This window comes from Bos taurus, chromosome 1 (genome assembly GCF_002263795.3).
Source record: "Bos taurus isolate L1 Dominette 01449 registration number 42190680 breed Hereford chromosome 1, ARS-UCD2.0, whole genome shotgun sequence".
Classification (NCBI taxonomy): domain Eukaryota; kingdom Metazoa; phylum Chordata; class Mammalia; order Artiodactyla; family Bovidae; genus Bos; species Bos taurus.
This window is the reverse complement of record NC_037328.1, coordinates 110,598,494-110,624,807: the sequence shown is the minus strand read 5'-3', so window position 1 is coordinate 110,624,807 and position 26,314 is coordinate 110,598,494. Positions and strand designations below refer to the sequence as shown.

General features: G+C 38.2%; 1 protein-coding gene across 3 annotated transcripts in view; it reads left to right on the top strand.

Annotated features, from left to right (window-relative positions):
* LEKR1 (leucine, glutamate and lysine rich 1) overlaps positions 1 to 26,314 on the top strand; it is a 214,155-nt gene that overhangs the window by 155,144 nt on the left and 32,697 nt on the right. For all 3 annotated transcript variants that reach the window (XM_059888819.1, XM_024995787.2, XM_010801455.4), the window contains 2 exons: positions 12,373 to 12,466; positions 26,020 to 26,184. In XM_059888819.1, the coding sequence (XP_059744802.1) occupies positions 12,373 to 12,466; positions 26,020 to 26,184 (259 nt within the window). The remainder of the gene's footprint in view (positions 1 to 12,372; positions 12,467 to 26,019; positions 26,185 to 26,314) is intronic.

Below are 26,314 nucleotides of genomic sequence, written 5' to 3'. Positions count from 1 at the left end.
AACTGGACATGGAACAACAGACTGGTTCCAAATAGGAAAAGGAGTACGTCAAGGCTGTATATTGTCACCCTGCTTATTTAACTTCTATGCAGAGTACATCATGAGAAACGCTGGACTGGAAGAAGCACAAGCTGGAATCAAGATTGCCGGGAGAAATATCAATAACCTCAGATATGCAGATGACACCACCCTTATGGCAGAAAGTGAAGAGGAACTCAAAAGCCTCTTGATGAAAGTGAAAGAGGAGAGTGAAAAAGTTGGCTTAAAGCTCAACATTCAGAAAACGAAGATCATGGCATCTGGTCCCATCACTTCATGGGAAATAGATGGGGAAACAGTGTCAGACTTTATTTTGGGGGGGGGCTCCAAAATCACTGCAGATGGTGACTGCAGCCATGAAATTAAAAGACTCTTACTCCTTGGAAGGAAAGTTATGAACAACCTAGGTAGAATATTCAAAAGTAGAGATATTACTTTGCGAACAAAGGTCCATCTAGTCAAGGCTATGGTTTTTCCAGTGGTCATGTATGGATGTGAGAATTGGACTGTGAAGAAGGCTGAGCGCCAAAGAATTGATGCTTTTAAACTGAGGTGTTGGAGAAGACTCTTGAGAGTCCCTTGGACTGCAAGGAGATCCAATCAGTCCATCCTAAAGGAGATCAGTCCTGGGTGTTCATTGGAAGGACTGATGCTAAAGCTGAAACACCAGTACTTTGGCCACCTCATGTGAAGAGTTGACTCATTGGGAAAGACCCTGATGCTGGGAGGGATTGGGGGCAGGAGGAGAAGGGGACAACAGAGGATGAGATGGCTGGATGGCATCACCGACTCGATGCACATTAGTTTGGGTGAACTCCAGGAATTGGTGATGGACAGGAAGGCCTGGCGTGCTGCGATTCATGGGGTCGCAAAGAGCCAGACACGACTGAGCGACTAAACTAAACTGAACTGCAAGTGTGAAGAACTACAATACAGTGACCACTCAGTTTAGGAAAAAGAAGCTTACCATTAGCATTGAAGTCCCTTGGTGCTTCACCCTAATTCCACCACATGGCATCCTTGAAGAGAAGGGTAATTCCTCACACTGATTAAAGGCATCCACAAAATACTACAGAAAACATCTGTTGTTCCTTTGCTTCACTCTATAATTTTACTGAAGCTTCCCCAGGTAGCAGTAGTGATAAAGAATCAGCCTGCGAGTTTGGGGATGCAGGAGACATGGGTTAAATCCCTGGGTCTTGGAAGATCCCCTGGAGAACAAAATGGCAACCCACTCCAGTATTCTTGCCTAGAAAACTCCATGAACAAGAGCCCTGGTGTGCTATAATCCATGGAGTTGCAAAGTCGGACACAACTGAGCATGCATGCATGTAATTTAACTGAGTATGTCTGTATTCCAAAGAAAAAGATTTTGCATATATTTTGTCTTCATGGAAATAAAATTATACTATATGCATTACTCAGTGATTTACTCTTTGTGCTCAAGATATGTCCCTGGGATTTTTGTCCATGATGTTACATGTAGCTGAAAATCTTCATTTCTTCATCTGCATTATGTTCTAAAGTATACCACAATTTACTTATCTTTTTTGCTTTAGCTATATTTCATAACTTTTGATGTGTAGAAATTTCACTATTATTCAATTCTAAGTATTTTAAATGTAAATTATGATTTTTCATTTGATCCAAGAGTTAATCAGAAACACATTTTTTTTTTTAATTTCCAAATACATGGAGATATTTATCTTTTCTTACTGATATTTCTTGTATTCAGAGAATATAGATTATCACAGTGCTGTTCAGTAGAGGTATAATGTGAGCCACATATGTAATTTTTACAAATTTAATTGCCACATTAAAAGAGTAAAAATAAACAGGTAAAATTTATCTTAATATATTTTAGTTAACCCAGTATATCCAAACTATTATTTAAATATCTAATCATTTATTAAAATGATCAGACATTTCAGATTTTTTTGAGTTTTCAAATCTGCTGTGTATTTTACATTTATAGCACATTCTAATTTGGACAAGTATTACTTTAATTGCCTGGAAGCTACATATGACTAGTGGCTACCATTTTGGACTATACAGGTTTATAGTATTTAACAGTTATTTAAAATTTGTTGCAATTTATGTTCTGGCCTAGTGTGTGGTCAATTCCATGTAAACTGAAAAATATTTATATATTTTCCCACTAATTGGGAATATTAAATCAATATCCCTGAAATTATCTTATTTGCATTAGTTCAGTTCAGTTCATTTCAGTTGCTCAGTTGTGTCCGACTCTTTGTGACCCCATGAATCGCAGCATGCCAGGCCTCCCTGTCCATCACCAACTCCCGGAGTTCACTCAAACTCACGTCCATCGAGTTGGTGATGCCATCCAGCCATCTCATCCTCTGTTGTTCCCTTCTCCTCCTGCCCCCAATCCCTCCCAGCATCAGAGTCTTTTCCAATGAGTCAACTCTTCTCGTGAGGTGGCCAAAGTACTGGACTTTCAGCTTCAGCATCAGTCCTTCCAAAGAACACTCAGGGCTGATCTCCTTTAGAATGGACTGGTTGAATCTCCTTGCAGTCCAAGGGACTCTCAGGAGTCTTCTCCAACACCACAGTTCAAAAGCATCAACTCTTCAGCGCTCAGTCTTCTTCACAGTCCAACTCTCACATCCATACATTACCACTAGAAAAACCAGAGCCTTGACTAGATGGACCTTTGTTGGCAAGGTAATGTCTCTACTTTTCAATATGCTATCTAGGTTGGTCATAACTTTCCTTCCAAGGAGTAAGAGTCTTTTAATTTCATGGCTGCACTCACCATCTGCAGTGATTTTGGAGCCCCCCAAAATAAAGTCTGACACCGTTTCCACTGTTTCCCCATGTATTTCCCATGAAGTGATGGGACCAGATGCCATGATCTTCGTTTTCTGAATGTTGAGCTTAAAGCCAACTTTTTCACTCTCCTCTTTCACTTTCATCAGAAGGCTTTTTAGTTCCTCTTCACTTTGTGCCATAAGGATGGTGTCATCTGCATATTTGAGGTTATTGATATTTCTCCTAGCAATCTTGATTCCAGCTTGTGTGTCTTCCAGTCCAGCATTTCTCATGATGTACTCTGCATAGAAGTTAAATAAGCAGGGTGACAATATACAGCCTTGACGTACTCCTTTTCCTATTTGGAACCAGTCTGTTGTTCCATGTCCAGTTCTAACTGTTGCTTCCTGACCTGCATACAGATTTCTCAAGAGGCAGGTCAGGTGGTCTGGTATTCCCATCTCTTGAAGAATTTTTCACAGTTTATTGTGATCCACACAGTCAAAGGCTTTGGCATAGTCAATAAAGCAGAAATATATGTTTTTCTGGAACTCTCTTGCTTTTTCCATGATCCAGCTGATGTTGGCTATTTGATCTCTGGTTCCTTTGCCTTTTGTAAAACCAGCATGAACATCTGGAAGTTCATGGTTCACGTATTGCTGAAGCTTGGCTTGGAGAATTTTGAGCATTACTTTACTAGCGTGTGAGATGAATGAAATTGTGTGGTAGTTTGAGCATTCTTTGGCATTGCCTTTCTTTGGGATTGGAATGAAAACTGACCTTTTCCAGTCCTGTGGCCACTGCTGAGTTTTCCAAATTTGCTGTCATATTGAGTGCAACACTTTCACAGCATCATCTTCCAGGATCTGAAATAGCTCAACTGGAATTCCATCACTTCCACTAGCTTTGTTCATAGTGATGCTTTCTAAGGCCCACTTGACTTTGCGTTCCAAGATGTCTGGCTCTAGGTGAGTGATCACACCATAATCACAGAAAACTAGTCAATCTAATCACACTAGGACCACAGCCTTGTCTAACTCAATGAAACTAAGCCATGCCCGTGGGGCCACCCAAGACGGGCAGGCCATGGTAGAGAGGTCTGACAGAATGTGGTCCACTGGAGAAGGGAATGGCGAACCACTTCAGTATTCTTGCCGTGAGAATCCCATGAACAGTATGAAAAGGCAAAATGATAAGATACTGAAAGAGGAACTCCCCAGGTCAGTAGGTGCCCAATATGCTACTGGAGATCAGTGGAGAAATAACTCCAGAAAGAAGGGATGGAGCCAAAGCAAAAACAGTACCCAGTTGTGGATGTGACTGGTGATAGAAGCAAGGTCTGATGCTGTAAAGAGCAATATTGCATAGGAGCCTGGAGTGTCAGGTCCATGAATCAAGGCAAATTGGAAGTGGTCAAACGAGATGACAAGAGTGAACGTCGACATTCTAGGTATCAGCGAACTAAAATGGACTGGAATGGGTGAATTTAAGTCAGATGACCATTATATCTACTACTGTGGGCAGGAATGCCTTAGAAGAAATGAAGTAGCCATCGTGGTCAACAAGAGTCCGAAATGCAGTACTTGGATGCAACCTAAAAAATAACAGAATGATCTCTATTCATTTCCAAGGCAAACCATTCAATATTTGCATTAAGTGCTCTATAATTTTTACTGAATTATTTGTCTGGTTGACCATAGGTTGCTACAATAGATATTACAGGAGGACCATTCACATAACAGCCTAGAGTTGTGCAGTGTACACTTCCATGCCTTATACATTGGTCCCAGATTGACTTACTATAACTAAGGAAGCTATGTTTAATTCTGCAGCTATGGTGTGGGTTTGACAGTGTTTCCTTTAAGTTCCAAAAAGTTTTGCTTTATATATTTTGAGGGTATTTTAGTAGGTGCTATAAGTTTAGAATATTCATAGTGAATTATCCTGTTAGTATTATCAGCCCAGAGTAATGAACTTTTGTCTTAAAGTCTATTTTGTCTGATATTAATATAGTTGCATACTTCTTTTTCTTTAATATTTCCCTGTTAGAAATCTTTTCATGTCCTTATGTTTTAGGAATGTCTTTTACAAAGAGTCTATTGCTAGAGTTTGTATTTATCGAGCCTGTTTCTGTCTTTTAACTCATGAGTTTAGTTTATTTGCCATTATTATGATTGTTACTCTAAGCTTTCTATTTCTCCCTCTTTTTCTGCACTCTTTTCTCCTTTTGGGCCTTGGACAGGGGCAGTATTGTTAGAGTTTCTTTTATGTTCTTAGTGCATCTTCTTCTAGTGGCATATTCTATTCTTTTAGTGGTTATTTTTGAGATTTTTACCATGCATACTTAATGAAGTGCAAAATTAATGTATCCTGAATAATGCAAACTTCTCTTGAATATCTCAAACTTCTCTTGAATAACACTTGAGCTCTGATAGTTGCCATCCTGACATACATTCTACATTTTTGTTTAGTGTTCTACTTCTGATCTTTTGATAGCCCCACTAATTATATGCAGTCAAAACCAATTTTTTATACAGGTGATATTTATTTAGAAGGACCTACATACAGAGTCTCTACATAATTTTCAAGGTCCAGCACAATATGAAAATGTGGAGCCTCTTCAAAAAAAGACAAAGGAACTTTTCCTTTCCTTCACCATCTTCTCTCTCTCAACTGGTCATGGTCTTTTTTTGTTTATTTGTTATTGAATCTCATGCTCCCTTGGGCACAGAGAAATCCCAGCATGGATGCAGGCTCTCACAGGCACCAGGGACCTGCCCCAGACTCAGCAAACGGGACACAGTTAGCAGACCCAACCCTCCCCTGCCTGTGCCCAGGCCTGCATTCTCACTAGAAGCAGAGGATGGCAGGAGGTGGGACTATGTGTGAGCCAAGATTCCAAGCCCCTAGTACATGCCTGACTGTCCTATCAGACCTCACTTACAAAGCACAGATTCAAAGATAAAGTTAACTTCTCAATGGTGACCACAGAGCATTAAACCTGAAGTGCAGTCTCCTTCAGAGTATAGGCCCTATACAACTATCCTGATCACACACACAAGAAGCCCTCCCTGCCTGTATGTTTGCCAGTTCCTTTGCTCACCATTTTTTCTTGATCATCTGCCTTTCCTTCTGAAATCATATTCCTTCCTGCAAAGCATATTTTTTAGCAGTCCTTTAACCATCAGTAAACACAAGATTTTATTTTTCTGAGCATATTTTATTTCAGCCTCTTTCTGAAAGATAGTTTTACTGGGTACCCAACTTCAGGTTGATGGTTATTTTCTCATGGGATTTTTAATGTTGTTGTCTTTGTCCTTCCTTATTTTTACTGAAGAGTAAGCTTTCAATATGTTTGAGTTCCTTTGAAGATAATGTTTTGTTTCCTCTCCATCTTCTTTTGATGTCTCTTTAACTTCAGTATTCTTCATTTTCACTACCAGGTCCCATGTATGAGATTTATTTTTATTTATCTTGCTTGGAATCCTTTGGGCTCCCTAGTTTGTTGTAATGTCCTTCCTCTCCCTTTCTCTTTCTTTTGCTTCTGAAATTAAAAATAGATAAATATTAGATCTTTTCACTCTGTCCTCCACATATCAAGCTCTTTTTTATTTTACATATTTTTTACTTCCTGTACTCAGTTCAGTTCAATCACTCAGTCGTGTCTGACTCTTTGCGACCCCATGAATTGCAGCATGCCAGGCCTCCCTGTCCATCACCAGCTCGTGGACCTTGCTCAAACTTATGTGCATTGAGTCGGTGATGTCATCCAACCATCTCATCCTCTGTCAGCCCCTTCTCCTCCTGCCTTCAATCTTTCCCAGCATCAGGGTCTTTTCCAATGAGTCAGTTCTTACATCAGGTGGCCAAAGTATTGGAGTTTCAGCTTCAGCATCAGTCCTTCCAATGAATATTCAGGACTGATTTCCTGATGGACTGGTTGGATCTTCTTGGAGTCCAAGGGACTCTCAAGAGTCTTCTCAAACACCACAGTTCAAAAGCATCAATTCTTCAATGCTCAGCTTTTTTTATAGTCCAACTCTCACATCCATACATGACTACTGGATAAACCATAGCTTTGACTAGACAGACCTTTGTTGGCAAAGTAATGTCTCAGCTTTTTAATATGCTGTCTAGGTTGGTCATAGCTTTTCTTCCAAGGAGAAAGTGTACTTTTAATATCATGGCTGCAGTCACCATCTGCAGTGATTTTGGAGCCCAGAAAAATAAAGTCTCTCACTGTTTCCATTGTTGCCACATCTATTTGCCATGAAGTGACGGGACCAGATGCCATAATCTTAGTTTTCTGAATGTTGAGTTTTAAGTCAGCTTTTTCACTCTCCTCTTTTCACTTTCATCAAGACATTCCCCAGTTCCTCTTTGCTTTCTGCCACAAGGGTGGTGTCATCTGCATATCTGAGGTTATTGATATTTCTCCCAGCAATCTTGATTTCAGCTTGTGCTTCATCTAGCCCGGCATTTCACATGATGTACTTCCTGTACTGCACCGTGTATAATTTTTTGAATCTCTTTTTCAGCTTATTACTTCATTTATTAACTGTGAGTAATCTGTTATAGGATTATCTACTGTGTTTTTCATCTCAATTATTATGTTTTATTTCTACAAATTCAATTGGTTCTTTTCAGATTTCATTAGTCATTTAAGTTAATCTTTCATTTCTTCTAACATACTGAATATCCTTATTTTATATTCTATACCTGAAAATACTTTAGAATTTGTGACTCTGATTACGCTATCATTTGTGTCTGCTCATCCTTCCTCTTCAGTTCAGTTCAGTCGCTCAGTCGTGTCTGACTCTTTGCGACCCCATGAATTGCAGCACACCAGGGCTCCCTGTCCATCACCAACTCCCAGAGTTCACTCAGACTCACGTCCATCGAGTCAGTGATGCCATCCAGCCATCTCATCCTCTGTCGTCCCCTTCTCCTTCTACCCCCAGTCCCTCCCAGCATCAGAGTCTTTTCCAATGAGTCAACTCTTCGCATGAGGTGGCCAAAGTACTGGAGTTTCAGCTTTAGCATCATTCCTTCTAAAGAACACCCAGGGCTGATCTCCTTTTACTGGCTTTTTAAAAAATAAATTGGTGAGTTTTAAAATTATGATCTCATGGGTCTTGAATTTTAGTCTGTAAGAATTCTTTGAGTTTCAGATTTAAGTTGGTTTCTCCCCAAAATGTTGGTGTTTTTCCTACCAGGCATCTGGAAGCAAGGTTATCTTAGCATCATTTTATGATATCTCCTCAATTTGAAGCTTTTTGGGACACTCAGGTAGTGTGAGTTCAGGATAAAAATCTGCATTGGTATTGGCTTGCATTTACAAATTCTTGCGAGAGATTTGTATTTTCCCCTCCATCTAGCACCAAAATTCAAGCTAGAAATTTGGGTTTTGTTCCTTGACAGGAGATGTTATTTGTATTTTGTACATACTGGGTGTGAATTTCATATTCTGACATACAGTATGACAGAAATGACATACTGCATATGTTGCTCTTTGAGATACAATTTTATGCAGATAAGTTTCCTCTCAAGCTCTTCCTTTCTCTCCTGACTCCAGTGCCCTTCATGGCTATGAAATTTAAGGCTCAAGTACATCATATTTGGAAAGTACTTTCAAAGTGAGAGTTGGCTTTAATTCTCAACTTATTGTTGGAGTTATTCCTTTCACTTCATTTTTTTTTTAATGAAATTTAGAGTAATTTTGTATTTACAGAAAAGTTAACAAAGACAGTAAAAGGATTTCTTTCCTGGTCCCATTTTTTATAACCATGGCACATCTGTAAAAACTAAGAAACTAATATGGGTATAATACAATTAACTAACCTACAGACTTTATTCAAATTTCACTAGTTTTCCACTGATAACCTTTTCCTGTTCTTTTCTTGATTTGTGTGTCCTTCATCTTCCTAACTTTTTGTCCAGGTCACTAATGAATTTTAAGACTTTTTTTTTAATAAGTGAAAAAACATTTACTTATTTTCAGTAGAAAAGTTGTCAAGGTACCTAGTCTGACACATTTCTAAAAAGAAGTCTAAGGAGTTTTATCCTTTTCAATCATCATCACTTGAATAATATTTGTAATCCTGGTTACCAAGTCCAGCTGCCTTTGTGACCTCAAAATTTTCTAGCCCAGAAATGTAGGCACTATTTTTATTAAAAAATGTTTAACAATATTCTAAGAGTGAGGCAAGAATAGAGATCAAGCAATAGATTGACAATCTATCACAATACTCTAGGTGGGAAATGAAGTCAATAACCTTAACTGTTGGTAGTCATAAAGGAAGGGAGGAAATAGTTTGAGGTACACCAAGGAGCAGAATACATAGAACTTGTTACTGAATGGAAGGGCTTCCCTGGTGGCTCAGATGGTAAAGAGTCTGCCTGCAGTGCAGGAGACTGGGATTCAATCCCTGGGTCAGGAAGATCCCTGGAGAAGGGAATGGCTACCCACTCCAGTATTCTTGCCTGGAGAATCCCATGGGCAGGGTAGCCTGGTGGGTTATAGTCCATGGCGTTGCAAAGAGTCAGATGTGACTGAGCAGCTAACACACACACACATACACACTGAATGGATGTGGTAAAGCAAGAAGGAAGAGCCAGCAATGACTCAGGGATTTCTTGCTAAAGATTTTGATTGTTGAAGCTTTCAGAGTCCAAAAGAAAGGCAACATTGTGGAAGATGAAGTTGAATTTCTTTTTTGACATGTGGACTCTTTAGTGTTAATGGCTCATCAGAGTGGAGATGTTTAACAGGAAGTTATAAATGAAAGTCACAAATCTGAGAAAGAGGATGATGATGAAAAGCAAAGGGATTAGAAAGAGGAATAAGCAATGGAGAAGAATCACTTACACAGAAAATAAGAAAGGTTATGGTGATTATAGAAGGGGGTGTGGGACTCCCTGACTGAAAGGCATGCTTTTGCCACAACTTGTGGTGTAGTATTAAATACTGGGAGTGAGTAGCCTTTCCTTTCTCCGGGGGATCTTCCCAACCCAGGAATTGAACCCAGGTCTCCTGCACTGTGGGTAGATTCTTTACCAGCTGAGCCACAGTGGGGCTGGATCATCAAAAAAACAAGAGAGTTCCACAAAAACATCTACTTTGCTTTATTGACTATGCCAAAGACTGCGTGAATCACAACAAACTGTGGAAAATTCTTAAAGAGATGGGAATACCAGACCACCTGACCTGCCCCCTGAGAAATCTGTATGCAGGTCAAGAAGCAACAGTTAGAACTGGACATGGAACAACAGACTGGTTCCAGATCGGGAAAGGAGTATGTCAAGGTTGTATATTGTGACCCTGCGTATTTAACTTATATGCAGAGTACATCATGTGAAATGCTGGACTGCATGAAGCACAAGCTAGAATCAAAATTGCCAGGAGAAATATCAATAACCTCAGATATGCAGATAACACCACCCTTATGGCAGAAACCAAAGAAGAACAAAAGAGCCTCTTGATGAAAGCGAAAGAGGAGAGTGAAAAAACTGGCTTAAAACTCAATGTTCAAAAAACTAAGATCATGGCATCTGGTCCCAGCAGTTCAGTTCAGTTCAGTTCAGTTGCTCAGTTGTGTCCGACTCTGCGACCCCATGAATCGCAGCATGCCAGGCCTCCCTGTCCATCACCAACTTCCGGAGTTTACCCAAACTCATGTCCATCGAGTTGGTGATGCCATCCAGCCATCTCATCCTCTGTTGTCCCCTTCTCCTCCTGCCCCCAGTCCCTCCCAGCATCAGGGTCTTTTCAGATGAGTCAACTCTTCGCATGAGGTGACCAAAGTATTGGAGTTTCAGCTTTAGCATCAGTCCTTCCAATGAACACCCAGGACTGATCTCCTTTAGGATGGACTGATTGGATCTCCTTGCAGTCCAAGGGACTCTCAAGAGTCTTCTCCAACACCTCAGTTCAAAAGCATCAATTCTTTGGTGCTCAGCTTTCTTTATAGTCCAACTCTCACATCCATACATGACCACTGGAAAAACCATAGCCTTGACTAGACGGACCTTTGTTGGCAAAGTAATGTCTCTGCTTTTGAATATGCTGTCTAGGTTGGTCATAGCTTTCCTTCCAAGGAGTAAGTGTCTTTTAAAATCATGGGTGCAGTCACCATCTGCAGTGATCTTGGAGCCCAAAAAAATAAAGCCTGACACTGTTTCCACTGTTTCCCCATTACTTCATGGCAAATAGGTGTGTAAACAATGGAAACAGTGAGAGATTTTATTCTTTGGGGCTCCAAATCACTGCAGATGGTGACTGCAGCCATGAAATTAAAAGCCCACTTTCTTCTTGGAAGCAAAGCTATGACCAACCTAGACAGCATATTAAAAAGCTGAGACATTACTTTGCCAACAAAGGTCCATCTAGTCAAAGCTATGGTTTACCCAGTAGTCATGTATGGATGTGAGAGTTGGACTATAAAGAAAGCTGAGTGCCAAAGAATTGATGCTTTTTTTTAAAATTTTATTTTATTTTTAAACTTTACATAATTGTATTACTTTTGCCAAATATCAAAATGAATCTGCCACAGGTTTTGAGAAGACTCTTGAGAGTCCCTTGGACTGCAAGGAGATCCAACCAGTCCATCCTAAAGGAAATCAGTCCTGAATATTCATTGGAAGGACTGATGCTGAAGCTGAAACTCCAATACTTCAGCCACCTGATGTGAAGAACTGAGTCATTAGAAAGGACCCTGATTCTGGGAGAGATTTAAGACAGGAGGAGAAGGGGACGACAGGGGATGAGATGGCTAGATGGCATCACCAACACGATGGACATGAGTTTGGGCAAGCTCCAGGAGCTGGTGATGGACAGGGAAGCCTGGTGTGCTGCCGTCCATGGAGTCACAAAGAGTCGGACACGACTGAGCGACTGAACTGAAGTATAGTATTTAAAGGCTTAATTTCAGTACCTCTGTGACTGTTCTCATAAATCTCTCGCACTTGCTTCCACTCAGAGGGTCACAAACTTAGCTTTAAGAGCCAATTACCTGGATTAAAAGATTAAAATGTTCTTTGTGTTTTCTCTCCTGTTTTCTATTATGTTTTGTATTATGCTACATCTCAGACATTAATTACCCTTTACTTAATTTGGTTTGTTCCTATTAGCATTTGAGATAAATGAAAGAAAAATAAATCTAGCAGAAACCACAAATGTGCTGATTTTGTGGCACAGCCCAGCATATTTTCCTTTTTTAAAGAAACAAAATATTATCTATTGTCTAGTGTCAGAATTTAATCAGAAACTTTGGAACCACAATGTATAGTATTTTATTATATTTGTGACTCTACATATGTTGTTACTGTTTCATATAAAAAAAATAATAATACTTATTAAGCAAAAATTAAGCCTGACCTTGTTGCCAGTGTTTTAAAATTGCTATTAACAGTTAAAATGGTATGAAATATCATATGTTTTTTTCTAAGGGGAAGAATATACAGATTGAGTTGTGAAATAATTTCTAGAGCCAGGAATTGTAATTTAGGAAGAGTGTTATGGGTGTATCTTGACTCATTTGTTGTGTTTACGGTTTTCAGGGAGTTGATGCTGATTTCACATCAGAAAAGCATCGAGCAGCTGCAAGAAACCCTTAGACAGAAGCTGCTGAACGATGATAACTGGAGGGAGAAGGTAACGAAAATGTGACTTTCAGCAGTATGTGTCTTATTTGCTTTTTAAAAATTCTGTCCGTTTGCCAGACTACTTCAAATAGGTTTCTTTGTTTCTATGCACGCCTTTGGTTCCTTCTGGAACTTCCTAGATCAAACATGCTTATGACATATGTTTTTTCCAAAATATTAGACAAATAGGAAATTAAAAGGTAAAAATAGAATTTGAAACCTTAATAGTTTAAGATAGCTTTTCATTCTCATGTAAAAGCTTAATTTTTACTTTTGAATATTTACTGTTTTTCCCCATAAAATGACAGAATCTGCATTTGACCATATCCTTAAAAACAGGGGAACATTAATTCATTCTTACAGTTCCTGCCTTTAAGAAGATAATAAAAGAGAATGAAAAATGACTTAAAAATATTCAGTTATGAACTTTTGGCAGTGAAGTAAGTATTTAGCTCACTATTTACAGAGAAAATGTTTGCTTTTATAGTATGAAAAACTTTTTCATTGATTTTTGTCTTCAGAGTTTTCTATATTTTCAAATTTTCAGCAGTGAATATATATTTCTTTCATAACTTTAAAGAATACAAATTATACTTTTAAAATTCTTAGCCTCTGCTTTCTCAGGCCTTGCACAGCTCTAGTCATTAAGGCTAGACATCATCTCCCTGTTATAAACTACAGATATTTTTTGACTGATCCCTCGGGTTTATCATGCATACTGTGCTGAAACCTTTGCAACCAGCTGTGTCTCTTCCCCTACCAGTACCTAATCCTAGCTCTAGCCTTCTGTCTCGTTTTTCTGATTATGTCTCACATGTGCATCAGAACTAGAGCTGGCTACTGAAATTCAGATAACTTGACTGAAGTCCTGACAGACTGTTTGGTTATCATTAGATTCTTCTCCTCGGTGACTAGACCTCATAACTTGTAACCCTAAGCAACAAGCAGTGGCCACTTTCAAACTAACATCTCCACCTGGAATCCCCCACTCTGTCATCTACAAATGAAATCGTCTAGGTGTTGTTGCTGGCTCAGGTCAATTCTAAATTTGTCACTTTCGTCTCCAGCCTTCACACAGTTGGTCATATCCAGTCTGGCCCTGTGTATGTCAATCTCCCTTCCCTTGTTGTTTGGGAATGTGTTGTAGCACACTCGGGCTATAACAAAGATGATCACTACAACAGCAGTTCCATATGGGCAACAGTAAAAATGTGAGAATATGGACTATGTATCTCATTCTTATTTTATTTTGTGGCATAGGCTTTTTCTTCTCTTCCTTCTCTAAAGACCACACCCCTTTAATTCTTTAAATATTATTTTTAGCCTCAGTGTACTCAGTTGGCTAATCTATTCCTATTCACTTCCCATATCCTTACCAATCCATGTTTATGTGTGAAAAGATGATCTGCCTACCTTTAATAAAAATCTAAAAAGTTCAAATTAAAGCAATGAGAGATAATTTTTTACGGCTTCTGTATTGTCTTGTGATGAAGGTCATTAGACAGTCTTTCATTCATACTCTTTAAGGGACTGAAAATTACAACACTTTGAAGGGTAGTTTGACTATATGTATGCGTGCATGCTCAGTCACTCAGTTATGTCTGACTCTTTGTGACCCCATGGACTGTAACCCACCAGACTCCTCTGTCCATGAGATTCTCCAGGCAATAATACTGGAGTGGGTTGTCATTTCCTCCGCCAGGGGATCTTCCCGAACCAGGGATCGAACCTGCATCTCCTGCATTGGCAGGCAGATTCTTTACCATTGAGCTGCCTGGAAAGCCGTGGCTATATGTATAAAGAGATATTATAAACATTTCATCCTTTTCTTTTTGGTCTCATCTTGTGAGTCAGAAATTTCACTGATAGACTTCCCTGGTAGTCCAATGACTAAGATTTCACACTCCCAATTCAGGGGCCCAGGTTTGATCCCTGGTTAGGGAACTAGATCCCACATGCTACAACTAAGAGTTTGCATGCCACAACTAAAAGATCCCTCATGCCACAAGTAACACTCCACACAGCTAAGTAAATAAATAGACATTAAAAAAGAAAGAAATTTCACTGATGGAAGTAATGTCTGTAGAGATTCATAGATCTTTCCCTCAAACTCCTTAGTTCCTCTTCGACTGAGAGAGTGAACTTTCCTGCCTTTGCTTATGTATAAGTTCCTCGTCTCCATTATCACACATCACCAACATCCTTCAGATATTAATCCATTGGAGAAGTCTCAACACTTATCATCCAGTCTAGTACTGTTGCTCAGTGTGCCCTGTGCCTAAAGTGCTAACCACAGCACGTAGACCAAGTTAGTGTTAGCATCTGACCATATAAGTGTACAGGGAGGCCTGGCGTGCTGCGATTCATGGGGTCGCAAAGAGTCGAACACAACTGAGCGACTGATCTGATCTGATATAAGTGTATGCTCTTGCTTTATGCTAAGTTAATTTGTTGATGAAAATAAATCTATATAAGATTCTCTAAGTTCTTATTAAGATCATGGATATCTTTCTAATAAATTAATTACATCATAGATGTATTTGGCTCATATAATTTTCTATAATATAAATGGATATTTCATTTTTTGAGAGGACATGACTTTTTGTTAATAAATTTTATCATTTAGTTTAGCAGTAAATCAAGATCCAGACCAGTAAAGCCAATGAATGATAATTATCCTTGGCTGAGTTAGTTATCGAGACTATGAATAAAAAGTTCCCTGAAAGTCCTCTCATGAGAAAGAAGAATCACTAATATGACATTGTCATCTCTTTCTTGGGTCACTGTGCCTTTGCGTAGGAATGAAATGTTCCCTTTACAAATATATAATACACATATTAGAATAAACTTCATAACTTAAATGCTTTTAACATTCAAAAAGAAGTAGATAGCAATTTATGTCTGTGCTTAATTATTTTAGAGTATGTAAAAAGCACATAATAGAATCAATAGTTGCTATGCAACAAGGATGGCACATTTTAAAATAACTGAGTATTTACTAATTGTCATGGATTTTTGTTTATTTCAAGTATTGCTTTTATGTGAAGAAAGCAAATTAATGTGCAGGCTGAACATTTTAAATTGGCTCCAAATGCAGTGTTGGTACTTTTCAGTTAAAATGTTGTAATTAAAAAATGTCCTACAGCCAGACTGCTTACAATAAGTGATGGTCATTTACTGCCTATCACTTTGTAGTGCCCTAAACAAATTCCAATCAAATATTTTTTTGGATTATTACTAAAACATCACATTATGGGGCATTTTAAATTATACTAATCATCTCATTTTAAGCAGTACATACAGCTTGTAGAAACCAATAATTAAAACAAAGAAAACCTTACTTCCTCACTAAATGAATGGGAGAACAAGTTTACTTCCAGAAATAATCAATTCCAACTTTAAAGGGGGAGGCAAAGAAAATCTCAAATTCTTCTTTAAAATAGAAGAGACAAATGACCTAGTAATTCCTAATGTATTTCAGTGTACTGTTAATCAAATTTATAAGAAACAAGTTATAAAATAAAATTTTATAGGAATAAAGTTGTCCTTTTAAAAATATCAATTTTCCTTTATGTATAATAAATGTATGGCTAAAATGAATATTGAGGGTACACTTTAATTTTTTAAATTGTGCGACATATTAATAATTTCCAAAATTGAATTAATAAAATCATAAGATTTTAGATCAGAATAGCCTGCAAAGATCATCTGATTTAAACCCTTAATCTAGATAATAAATATAGTCTCCATTATTAACATGTTTACTATATGTCAAGCCTTGTGCTGAATGCTTTTCATCAATGTAATCTTAATCACTCTAACATTATTATTCCCATTTGCACATAGAAAAAAATAAGACTCGGAGAAGTTAGATAATTTGCCAAGTTTATATAGCCAGGAATTGAGAAGTGATACAACCCCTCCACCTTCAAAAACTGAGAGCTAAACACAAAGTCCAACATGTCTGTATTTGACTTAGGTGGACTAGTAGGAACCAGATTTACCTTCCTTTCTGAAACAACTAAAACACTGGAGAAAAGATAGAAAACAATGGTTTCAAGACTCTGGACATCAGGCAGTGAAGGACAGTGATTCCTAGAGATAAGAGACAGACAAGGTAACCCTTATCATTACTCTAACTTAGTACCTTGAAATAGATTTAAGGCTATGGTAAAGGGAGTGGGAATCCAGGTGGAGTTTGGCAGATTCTGAGTTGAGGAGACTTTGCTAAGAGTCCAGGGAGATCTATGTGGCTAGAATTCACAGTTGAGTATTCTCAGAAGAGAGCTGCCCAGAGAAAGAATGTTGGATATCTGCAAAGAATCCCCATTAAGTATATGTGACCCGTGCATATATACGGGGAAACTACCTAGAGCCAGGGAGATGGATCTGAAAGGATTAGAGATAAGAGTACCAAATACTTACATGAGGTCAATAATTATGTCTGTTCTCACCAGCCAGACTGGAAAGGCAACAATTCACAGGGGACTGGGTAAAGTTCTCAGAAGGGTCTTGCATGAATTGTAGGGAATAATTAGCCCTGGACTAAATGCTGAGCTGGTCCTGCCTAACAAATTTTAAAAGGAAGACCTTAAAAAATATCAGGCTGATTCCAAGAAACTTAACTGCTCCCAGAAAAGAATTCAAGATTATTTATAAGAATACAAAAATATCCAGCAAATTCACAATGCAGCCAATGAAAAAATTGCCATGCATGGGAATAGGAAAATAGAACTCATAGTGAAAAGAAAAATCAACAAATAAAAACTGACTCAGAAAGACACAGATGTTAGAATTATCAGACAAGGACATTAAAACAGGTATAACAACTGTATTCTTTATGTCCAAAAACTAGAGGAAAAATTGACCATGCTAAAAAGAGCTGTAGAAGATATAAAAAAGATCTAAACTGAATTTATAGAGATGAAAATTACAATATCTGAAATGAAAAATACACTGGATGGGATTAATGGAAAATTAAACATTCCAGAAGAAAAGTTTAATGCACCTGAAGACACAGCAATAGAAGCTATACAATGAGATAAAAGAGACTCAGAACAAACAAACAAAGAGCACCAGTGAGCTGTGAAACAAATTCAAGTGGCCTAATATATGTATAATTGGACTCCCCATAGGACAGGAAAGAGAGGACAGAAGAAATATTTGAAGCAATAGTGGCTAAAAACTTAAAGTTTAATGAGAACTATAAACCCACAGATTCAAGGAGCTCAATAAAGCTCAAGCACACCAAGAGACATTATAATCCAGTTGCTCAAAAATGTCAATTAAAAAATCTTAAAAGCAACTAGAAAATAAAAGACATATATAGAGGAACAAAGATAAGGATGAGAGCAGATTTTCTAAAAATCATAAACAATGTAAGCAAGAAGATAGTGGGGCTGAAAGTACTGAAAGAAGGGTTGGGCAGGGGTGAGGGGGTGGCAGTGGGAGCTGCTAACTTAGAAATTCTATACAAAGTGAAAACATTTTTCAAAACATGAGGGTAAAAGAAAGGTCATTCAGAATGAAAAAGCTGAAAAAAATGTATCACCAATACACCCACACTATAAGAAATGTTAAAAGTCCTTTATTCAGAAGGAAAATTATACCAGATGGAAATAGGGATCTATACAAAAGAATGCAGAACACCAGAAATGGTAGCAATGTGAATAAGTATGATATTTTTATCATTTAAATTTCTTTATAATTGACTGTTTTTTAAAACTAATAATCTATTATGACATCTATAGCATGTAGAAGCAAAATATATGACAATACCACAATAGCTTGGAAGGGAGAGATGAAGTATGCTGTTGTAAGATTCTTTAAGTGAGAATATAATTTATTGGCTGTCTTAACTGTTCAGTGGTGAGCTACCTTTAGGCACAGCTGGATTCAGGGCTCTCAAGCTGGTTTTCTGCCAGATTGGCTTCTTTTTCAGACTCAGGGTTGTCCCTCCTGATGGCAAAAAGGGAGCAGCAATGTTTCCCATCACTTTTCTACATTCTTAGCAAGAGACTGACTGTGGCTGTCAGATTCTAACTGAACCATGCGCTCAGTCTTGGACCAACCATGACAGCTGGCAAGACTGGGTATATTGGTTCACTCAGGCCTGGGTCACGTGCTCATCCTTGGCAAGACAGAATCCCACTCAGTCATATTGACTGATAGTAGGAGAAGAATGAATCACTACAAAAAAGGAAAATATATACAAATATCCCCTGAAGTTCTCGGGTAAGAGATGGGCCAAGAGATAGGGCAACAGGTGAACAAACTGACAATGAGCTGGGAAGTACAGTGGATCCTTCTGGGGTATCTTCCTGGCAGATTACCCTTCTCTCTGAGAATTTCTCCACGTGCTGCATGGGTTGAATCAGATTCCTTTCATTTTGCCCCCCTAGGCCCACTCTGCACCCTTGAAACCCTGCTTTCTATCCCCAAAGCCTGAATTGAATGGATGAGAGTAGTAGTTCCTGGACCCTCTAACTCTTGATTGGGATTGGTGAGTAGGGAACAATGGCAGAAGATCTAAGGAAAGGAGGAAGGGATCCTTTCATTCTAGTTATATCCGCTAACCAAACCACCACAGCTCCCCCTTTCCCCCAGCTTTATAGAGATATAACTGACATGTGACACTGTGTAAGTTCATGATGTACAACATGATGATCTCTCTCACACACACACATACATACATATATATATATAGCAAAATAATTACCACAATAAGATTAGTTAACACATTCTTCACACAATTATCTTTGTTGCTTTGGTAGCGAGAATATTTAGATTCTTATACAATATATAAAGTGATATATCACTAGAAGATAGACTGCATAAAGTTAAAAATATATTCTGTAAACTCTAAACCAATTACAAAAATAGAAGAACAAAGAGTTATAGCTAATAAACTAGCAAAGGATTGGAAATTGAATTTTAAAATAATGCAAAAGAAGACAGAAAAAGAGGGGAAAACAATGAGATGGGTCAAATAGAAAGCACATAGCAAGACAGATTTAAAGCTAGTCACATCAATAATCAAATTAAATATAAATGCTCTAAACCAGAGATCAGCAAACTTTTTCTATTAAAGGTCCAATTAGTAAATATTTTTGGTTTCTGGACCATACAGTCTCTGTTGCAACCACTCCACTCTGCCCCTGTAGCTTAAAAGCAGCCAGAGATGATATGCAAATGAATGGGCATGGCTGAAGTTTAGTCTTGGGCCATAGTTTGCCAAGCCCTCATCTAAATATCCCCATTAAAAGACAGATTGTCATGTTGGATAAAAATGCAAGATTCTACTATATGTTGCCTATAAGAAATGTATTTTTATATAAAGAAATATTTTAACAAAAAGGCTAAAAGTAATGGATTGAAAAAGAAGCTAGAGTTGCTACATTATAATCAAAATAGAGTTCAGAGAAAGAAACCAGAGTATTTAGAATATTACCAAAGATAAAGAAAGTCATTTCATAATGATAAAGGGGTTGGTTCACCAAGAGGACATTTAACCCTAAACATTTTTTCACCTAGAAACAGAACTTTAAAAATTAAGCAAAAAGTGATAGAACTGCAAGGAGAAATAGACAAATCTTTAGAGTCAGAGATGTCAATAGCTCTCTCTCAATACCCAGAAAAACCATTAAGGATATATACTATGGAAAATAGTAAAATAGTTTATTCTTAAGAAATATTAACAAATATGACTTGATACATATAGAATTCTTCATTTAACAGCAGAATATTCATTCTCCTCATGTGTGCATGGGACATTTATTAAAGTAGATCATATACTGGGAATAAATGTCTTAACAAATGTAAAAGAATTCACTGGACATGACTTTGAATAAACTCCGAGAGACAATGAAGGACAGGGAAGCCTGGCATGCTGCAGTCCAGACATAACTGAACGACTGAACAACAACAACAACAAAGAATTCAAGCCATACGAAGTATTTTCTCTAACCACAATGGAATTAAATTAGAATTCATTAACAGAAAGTTATCTGGGAAAAAATACCCCAATATTTTGAACTAAATAAATACCAACTCCATTCCCTTAACCACTGTGCCATGTAAATGTGTGGGGAAACAAGGTGCCTGGGAAAACTCACCACACTGAGCTACGGAGTCCACCAGAGACATCTGAGTGCACAGCCTGCCCCACCTCGTGGCAGCTCTAAGATCTTGGTGAAGATACTAAATTTCTCTGAGCCTATTTCTTACTCTATACTGTGGGAACAATAATTACTATACATTCTTTCAGAATTGTTGTAAGAATTAAATGAGTTAGTAGAGGAAAAGAGCCCTATACCATACAACCTAGCTTGTATGAGGTACTCAGTGAACATTGTCTCCTCTGTCCTCAGTTTTCCTCGGTTCTTGGCAGGACTTCAATACTTAGTCTGATTCCTTAGCATTTGCATTTTTAATTACAAAGTCTAGTGTTTGAATAATCATCTACTTTTATAACATAGTTATTCAGTGGTTAATTTAGAAATAATCTGAAATACTAGTTTTCAATTACAATTTGTTTCTAACTTTTAGAAAATAGTATAATCATTTTTGGGCTTCCCTGGTGGCTCAGATAGTAAAGAATCTGTCTGCAGTGCCAGAAACCTGGGTTCAATCCCTGCGTCAGGAAGACGCCCTGGAGAAGGGAATGGCAACGCACTCCAGTATTCTTGCCTGGAAAATTCCATGGATGGAGGAGCCTGGCGGGCTACAGTCCATGAGGTTGCAAAGAGTCCAACATGACTGAGCAATTTTTACTCATTCATAATCATTTTCAGGATGTATATTAATATTTTGTTTAATGATAAATGTACATCAAATATAAACAAGTGGTCTGATTTCTAAATGACATCTGAAATTTCCTTGATTTTAAAGGAATCATCAAGTAATAAGTGATTATGTTGTAACATGGTGTCTGCCTCCATGAACAGTGTCTCACTGTATCTTACTGTGCACAATGTTCATTGAACCCATGCTAGGCAAGGCACAAGCAGGGAAGCTGGAAGAAAACACAAGGAGTCGTAGGAATTGCAAACACATTTATTTTCCCCTGACTGGCACAGCAGCACTAGCAGCAGATACGCTGTATTCTCTCCTCTTGTGGTTGACCCAGCTGTCACAGCCATAACACAGCCTCACCGCCATAACGCAGCCAAAACGTAACTGCAAGGGCTTTTTCAGGTGGAGCTTATATATGCTTACAGAACAAAGGTAGCCAGTGGCCAAGTGAGTACCTTGTGATGTGCATGTGTGGTGCTATAAGTGAGCTCAACTGTTATATAATCATTATTTACAAAACATGGGGCAAGAGTGAAAGGACATGGTGAGAGAGTCTGACCACCACCATCTTGGCTAATTTGCTCTTTCCCTACAAACAGAAAATGATATCAGAATCAACCAGAAAGATCTCACTTGGGAAACAGTGAAAAGATAGCATTTTGCACATTAGCATTAGAAACAAATATTATAAAACACTAATTATGCATTTCAACACAAACAAAAAGGATTTAAAAAAACAATACACTAGGAATGCTTTGAAGTCTTCAGAAGGCCTTCAGAAATGAGACAGTTGAGCTAGAGGAAGATATGGATGAACTAAAATCTGGAATGTGTACACAGACAACAATTGATTTTACTTTCTCTAACTCCTGAGCTCATATTTTTATTCATGCTTTTTTTTTTAATTAGAATTTCCTCAGATTATCAGAATTACTATTATATAAGGAGATCAGTCCTGGGTGTTCATTGGAAGGACTGATGCTAAAGCTGAAACTCCAATACTTTGGCCACCTCATGCGAAGAGTTGACTTACTGGAAAAGACCCTGATGCTGGGAGGGATTGGGGACAGGAGGAGAAGGGGACGACAGAGGATGTCATCCCCCCATCCAGGGCTGGATGGCATCACCGACTCAATGGACATGAGTTTGAGTGAACTCCGGGAGTGGTGATGGACAGGGAGGCCTGGCGTGCTGCAATTCATGGGGTTGCAAAGAGTCGGACACGACTGAGAGACTGAACTGAACTGAACTGAACTGAAAGCAGTTCATATTTTATGTATGCACCATCACCTAATTTATTTAATTTTCATAAACATGAGTCCTGCCATCTAAGATTTTGTAAACAAACAGCTGTTATCAACATGTAGAAAACATAAACATGACAATTTCGCATGAATTCATCTTCTCAATAACAGTATACCAGCTTAAGCAAGTCATTGTTGGTGGGCTCATCGTTTTGTTCAGACTCTTCAGTTCTTGAAGGAACCGGTAGTGTCATCTCTCTGTGCTACAGTCAACACATTCAGATGGCTTTTGATTTGCCATTGCAGCGTCCTTAAATATTTAGAAGTTCCACCTGAAGTTCATCCCTTTGCTTCTCTTTCTCAGGTTGTACAAATTAAAAATGAAATCAGTATATCACTCTTCTCCTTTCTATCTGTAGTGCTTTTTCTTTCCCACCCTCTGTCAGTTCCTTCCTTTTTTCCTCTCTCCTTACCTATACCTGTTTATTCCAAGGAATAGTTCAGGGGCAAAGAGCCCTTTCTTCCTGGATCAGGTAGAACAGAACATTCTACTCACTCAACCAGTCAGCCACCCCCTTTCCTTCCCTGAATGCATCCTTTGTTTCATCTTCAAGGGACTCTGCTGATTTGCTAAATGACCTTTCCCTCATAATTTAAATAACTTCTGTTTTTAAAAGTTCTTCTCAAGTCCTTCTGTCACCTAATTTACAATTTGTCCTGTCCCACCTTGTTTGTGCACGTTCTTCTTCTCTTAATTTGAGTCCATATTTTGAAAGATGTCTTTCTATCCTAAAATAGCTATTTGGCTCTATGAATTAACTACACAAGCAAAATTTTTTGAACACTTGACATTTTAGTACCTCAGCACAAATTTTTCTTTAGCTTCTCAAAAAATGTTTATTTACTCTCTTTTTTAAAATAGTGTCAACGTATCTTGTGGACTGTAAACTCAAAGTTTTCTGAATGTTTTGTATTTGATTTCCTCCTTTCATGTGTTCTTAACATATCTATTCCAGCATGGCTAGAACACAGTAGTCAAATGGGAAAAACAGGTTGAAAGTCAGGTTGGAGAAGTCAAGGGCTGCCATACGTGGTATCCTGCTTGTGCCATGAATAATACACGGGCCAGGGGAGAGAAGGGAGCTGAAACCAGGCTTGGGCTCTGCTCACCATGCCCTGCCCAAGGCTGTGTTTATCTAAGGAAGGTGTGCTTTGTTGATTCTTGTAAAGGTGTCATAGGGGCTGGTGGTGTTCTAGTAGAAGATAATGTATGGGAGTTTGGATTTTATAATGCAGTGAAAAGCCAGCAAGAGGGAATAAAAGAATTCAATGTATAGTTTGTGAAGAACACTCTGCTGTGTATCAGGGGTTGGAGAGAGGCAGGAGTAGAAGTAAGGAGGCCAGTCAGGAGGTGGTGGTGACCACAAGTATGGTGGTGATCGTGGTGCAGAGAAATCAATAGATTCAATGTATCTTTTGGAGGCAAAATGAGCAGGGCTTGATGGTGGATTAGGTGTGGAGGGTAAAGGAGAGAGAAGTGTGAAAGGCAATTGCTCCAGTTACTGACTTGAATAACTCCATGGGCGGTGGTGCACATCCTGAGATAGGGAGCACTGAGGAAGGAACAGGTTGGGGGATTGTGTCAAGATCTATGGTACAGACAGTTTGAGACACCTATGATGTATCTATATGGCTACCAGAAGGCAAGAACAAAAGTAGCTGAAATTCTGAAGAACATCTGCTTTTTTCTCTGAGTGCCCTGAGGCTTTCCTTGCTTTTCACAATCTGATAGCAACCTATCTGAACAATTCTGTCCTGTGCCTAAATGATTATCGGTATTCTTTCCTCCAGACAATCTAGAAATTTATTTTGAAAGAGCCAAAACAACTCCGGTGCAGTAAGTATAAGCGTAAATGCTTTGCCTTGAGGCAAATGACCAGTGCAATAAGCCCCACTGACCCCATACTGAGGCTGGTCTTCTGTCTGCATTTTATGTAATTTAAAGAGCTTCCTGCAAAGTTCCTTAGCAAACTTTCTGTTTCCCAGTTTTAGTTTTCCCATGAGAAATTCAAGTTGACCTCGCTCCTTCTCTTACTGGCTTGATAATCACAGTCACAGTAAGTCAGGTTTGACAGTTTTTCTCCCAAGTTATCTGCATTTACTTGGTCTTAGAATTTATAATCTAAATAATTTATAATGGCACAATGTAAATCTAGAGCCAACCTGTCACTGGGATCCCTTCTCTAATCCACTAGATAAACTCCCAGGCGTGAATGACTCCAGTACTCATGGATTTGTTCTCTCTTGCTCAAGTAGGCAGAGCCAAAACCAATGACTAAAAACCACAGGGAGAGAGATGTTGGCTCAACTAAAGGAAAAGCTTCCTAATGTTTAGCGCTGTCTGAAAATGGAAGTGCCTGCTGGGGAAGGAGTGAGTTATGGTTTCTGGTGGTGTCAAGGCATAGAGCAGATAATCATTTGGTGCAGATTCCATGGTAGAGATTGAAGTCAGGGTATAGAAGTAATCTCCACTGACTATTGAATTCCTGCTCCTGCAAGAGCTTTACACAGATGTTTCGTCTCATTTAATCCTCATAACAACCCCCAAGGGAATCAGTTATAACCCCACCGGGAGAGGTTACAGTCACAATTTAAGATCACACAGCTAGAGTGGCAGAGCCAGGATTTAGAGCCAGGATTTAAACTCTGAGTCCAAAGCCTTTGTTTATCCTTCCACAATTCATGGAAGCTTGAGAAAATGAACTAGGGGATTTTTAAGGTCCCTTCCAGCATTGTGGTTCTGAGTAGAAATATGGATTCAAGCATCACTGACTATGTTTTCCTTCAATCACCCTTCTGGCCTCAATCTCATTAAAATGATAATCTATGACTCCAAAACTGTCTGTGGTCTCCATCAAGAAAGGCCCATTTAAAAAAAATCAGCATTTATATGTTGTTTCCACTCTTGAGTTTTCAACAGAACTTAGTGTGAGAGCCTCAAAATCTTTTTTTCTTTTTTTTTCCTTGGCAAAGGACAGAGTTTACATTATAAATGTACAGAAGACTAAGCTTTTAGTATTTCTGAAAACTTATATTATCTTAACTTCTCTACTCATTTTACAGGTCTTAAAAGTCTTAGAAGATCTGAAGATATTTGACCCAAGGTCAACTTCTCTGGTCCAAGTTCTGAATCAGATTTTTTTTAACATTAGAATTTAAAAATTCATGTTAGAATTAGAATTTTTAAATGATTAGACCCTAAGAGTTCTCATCACAAGGAAAAGTTCTATTTCTTTAATTTTGTTATCTATATGAGATGATGGATGTTCTGTAAACTTTTGTGATAATAACTTCAGGATATATGTAAGTGAAATCTTTATAGTGTACACCTTAAACTTATATGGTACTATATGTCAATTATATCAACAAACCTGGGAGAAAAAAATGAGTCTGAAAATAGGCTTAATTTACTTATATGGTGTTAAATTTACTTATGATAATATGTGTGTTAAATGCTATTTTCTAGATTGAAGCTGAATTTGCCAAGGAAAGAGCCCAACATTTGGTTGAATTTCAGGAGCAAGCTCTTCTCTTTAAGGAAGAAGCTAAACTGGAACTTGATATTGAAAAGGAAAAACACCAAGAAATAATCCAAAAGTATAAGAAAGAACAAGAAGAACTACAAATGAAGGTCTGTCCTTATGGTACTCATCATTATTTAATGGATTTGAAACTGTAGATGTTAGTTATTTCCTCCTAAGGACAACACTATATTTCTAACTCCTATAGATTTCCTCATGGTCATCACAGCTTATTTTTAG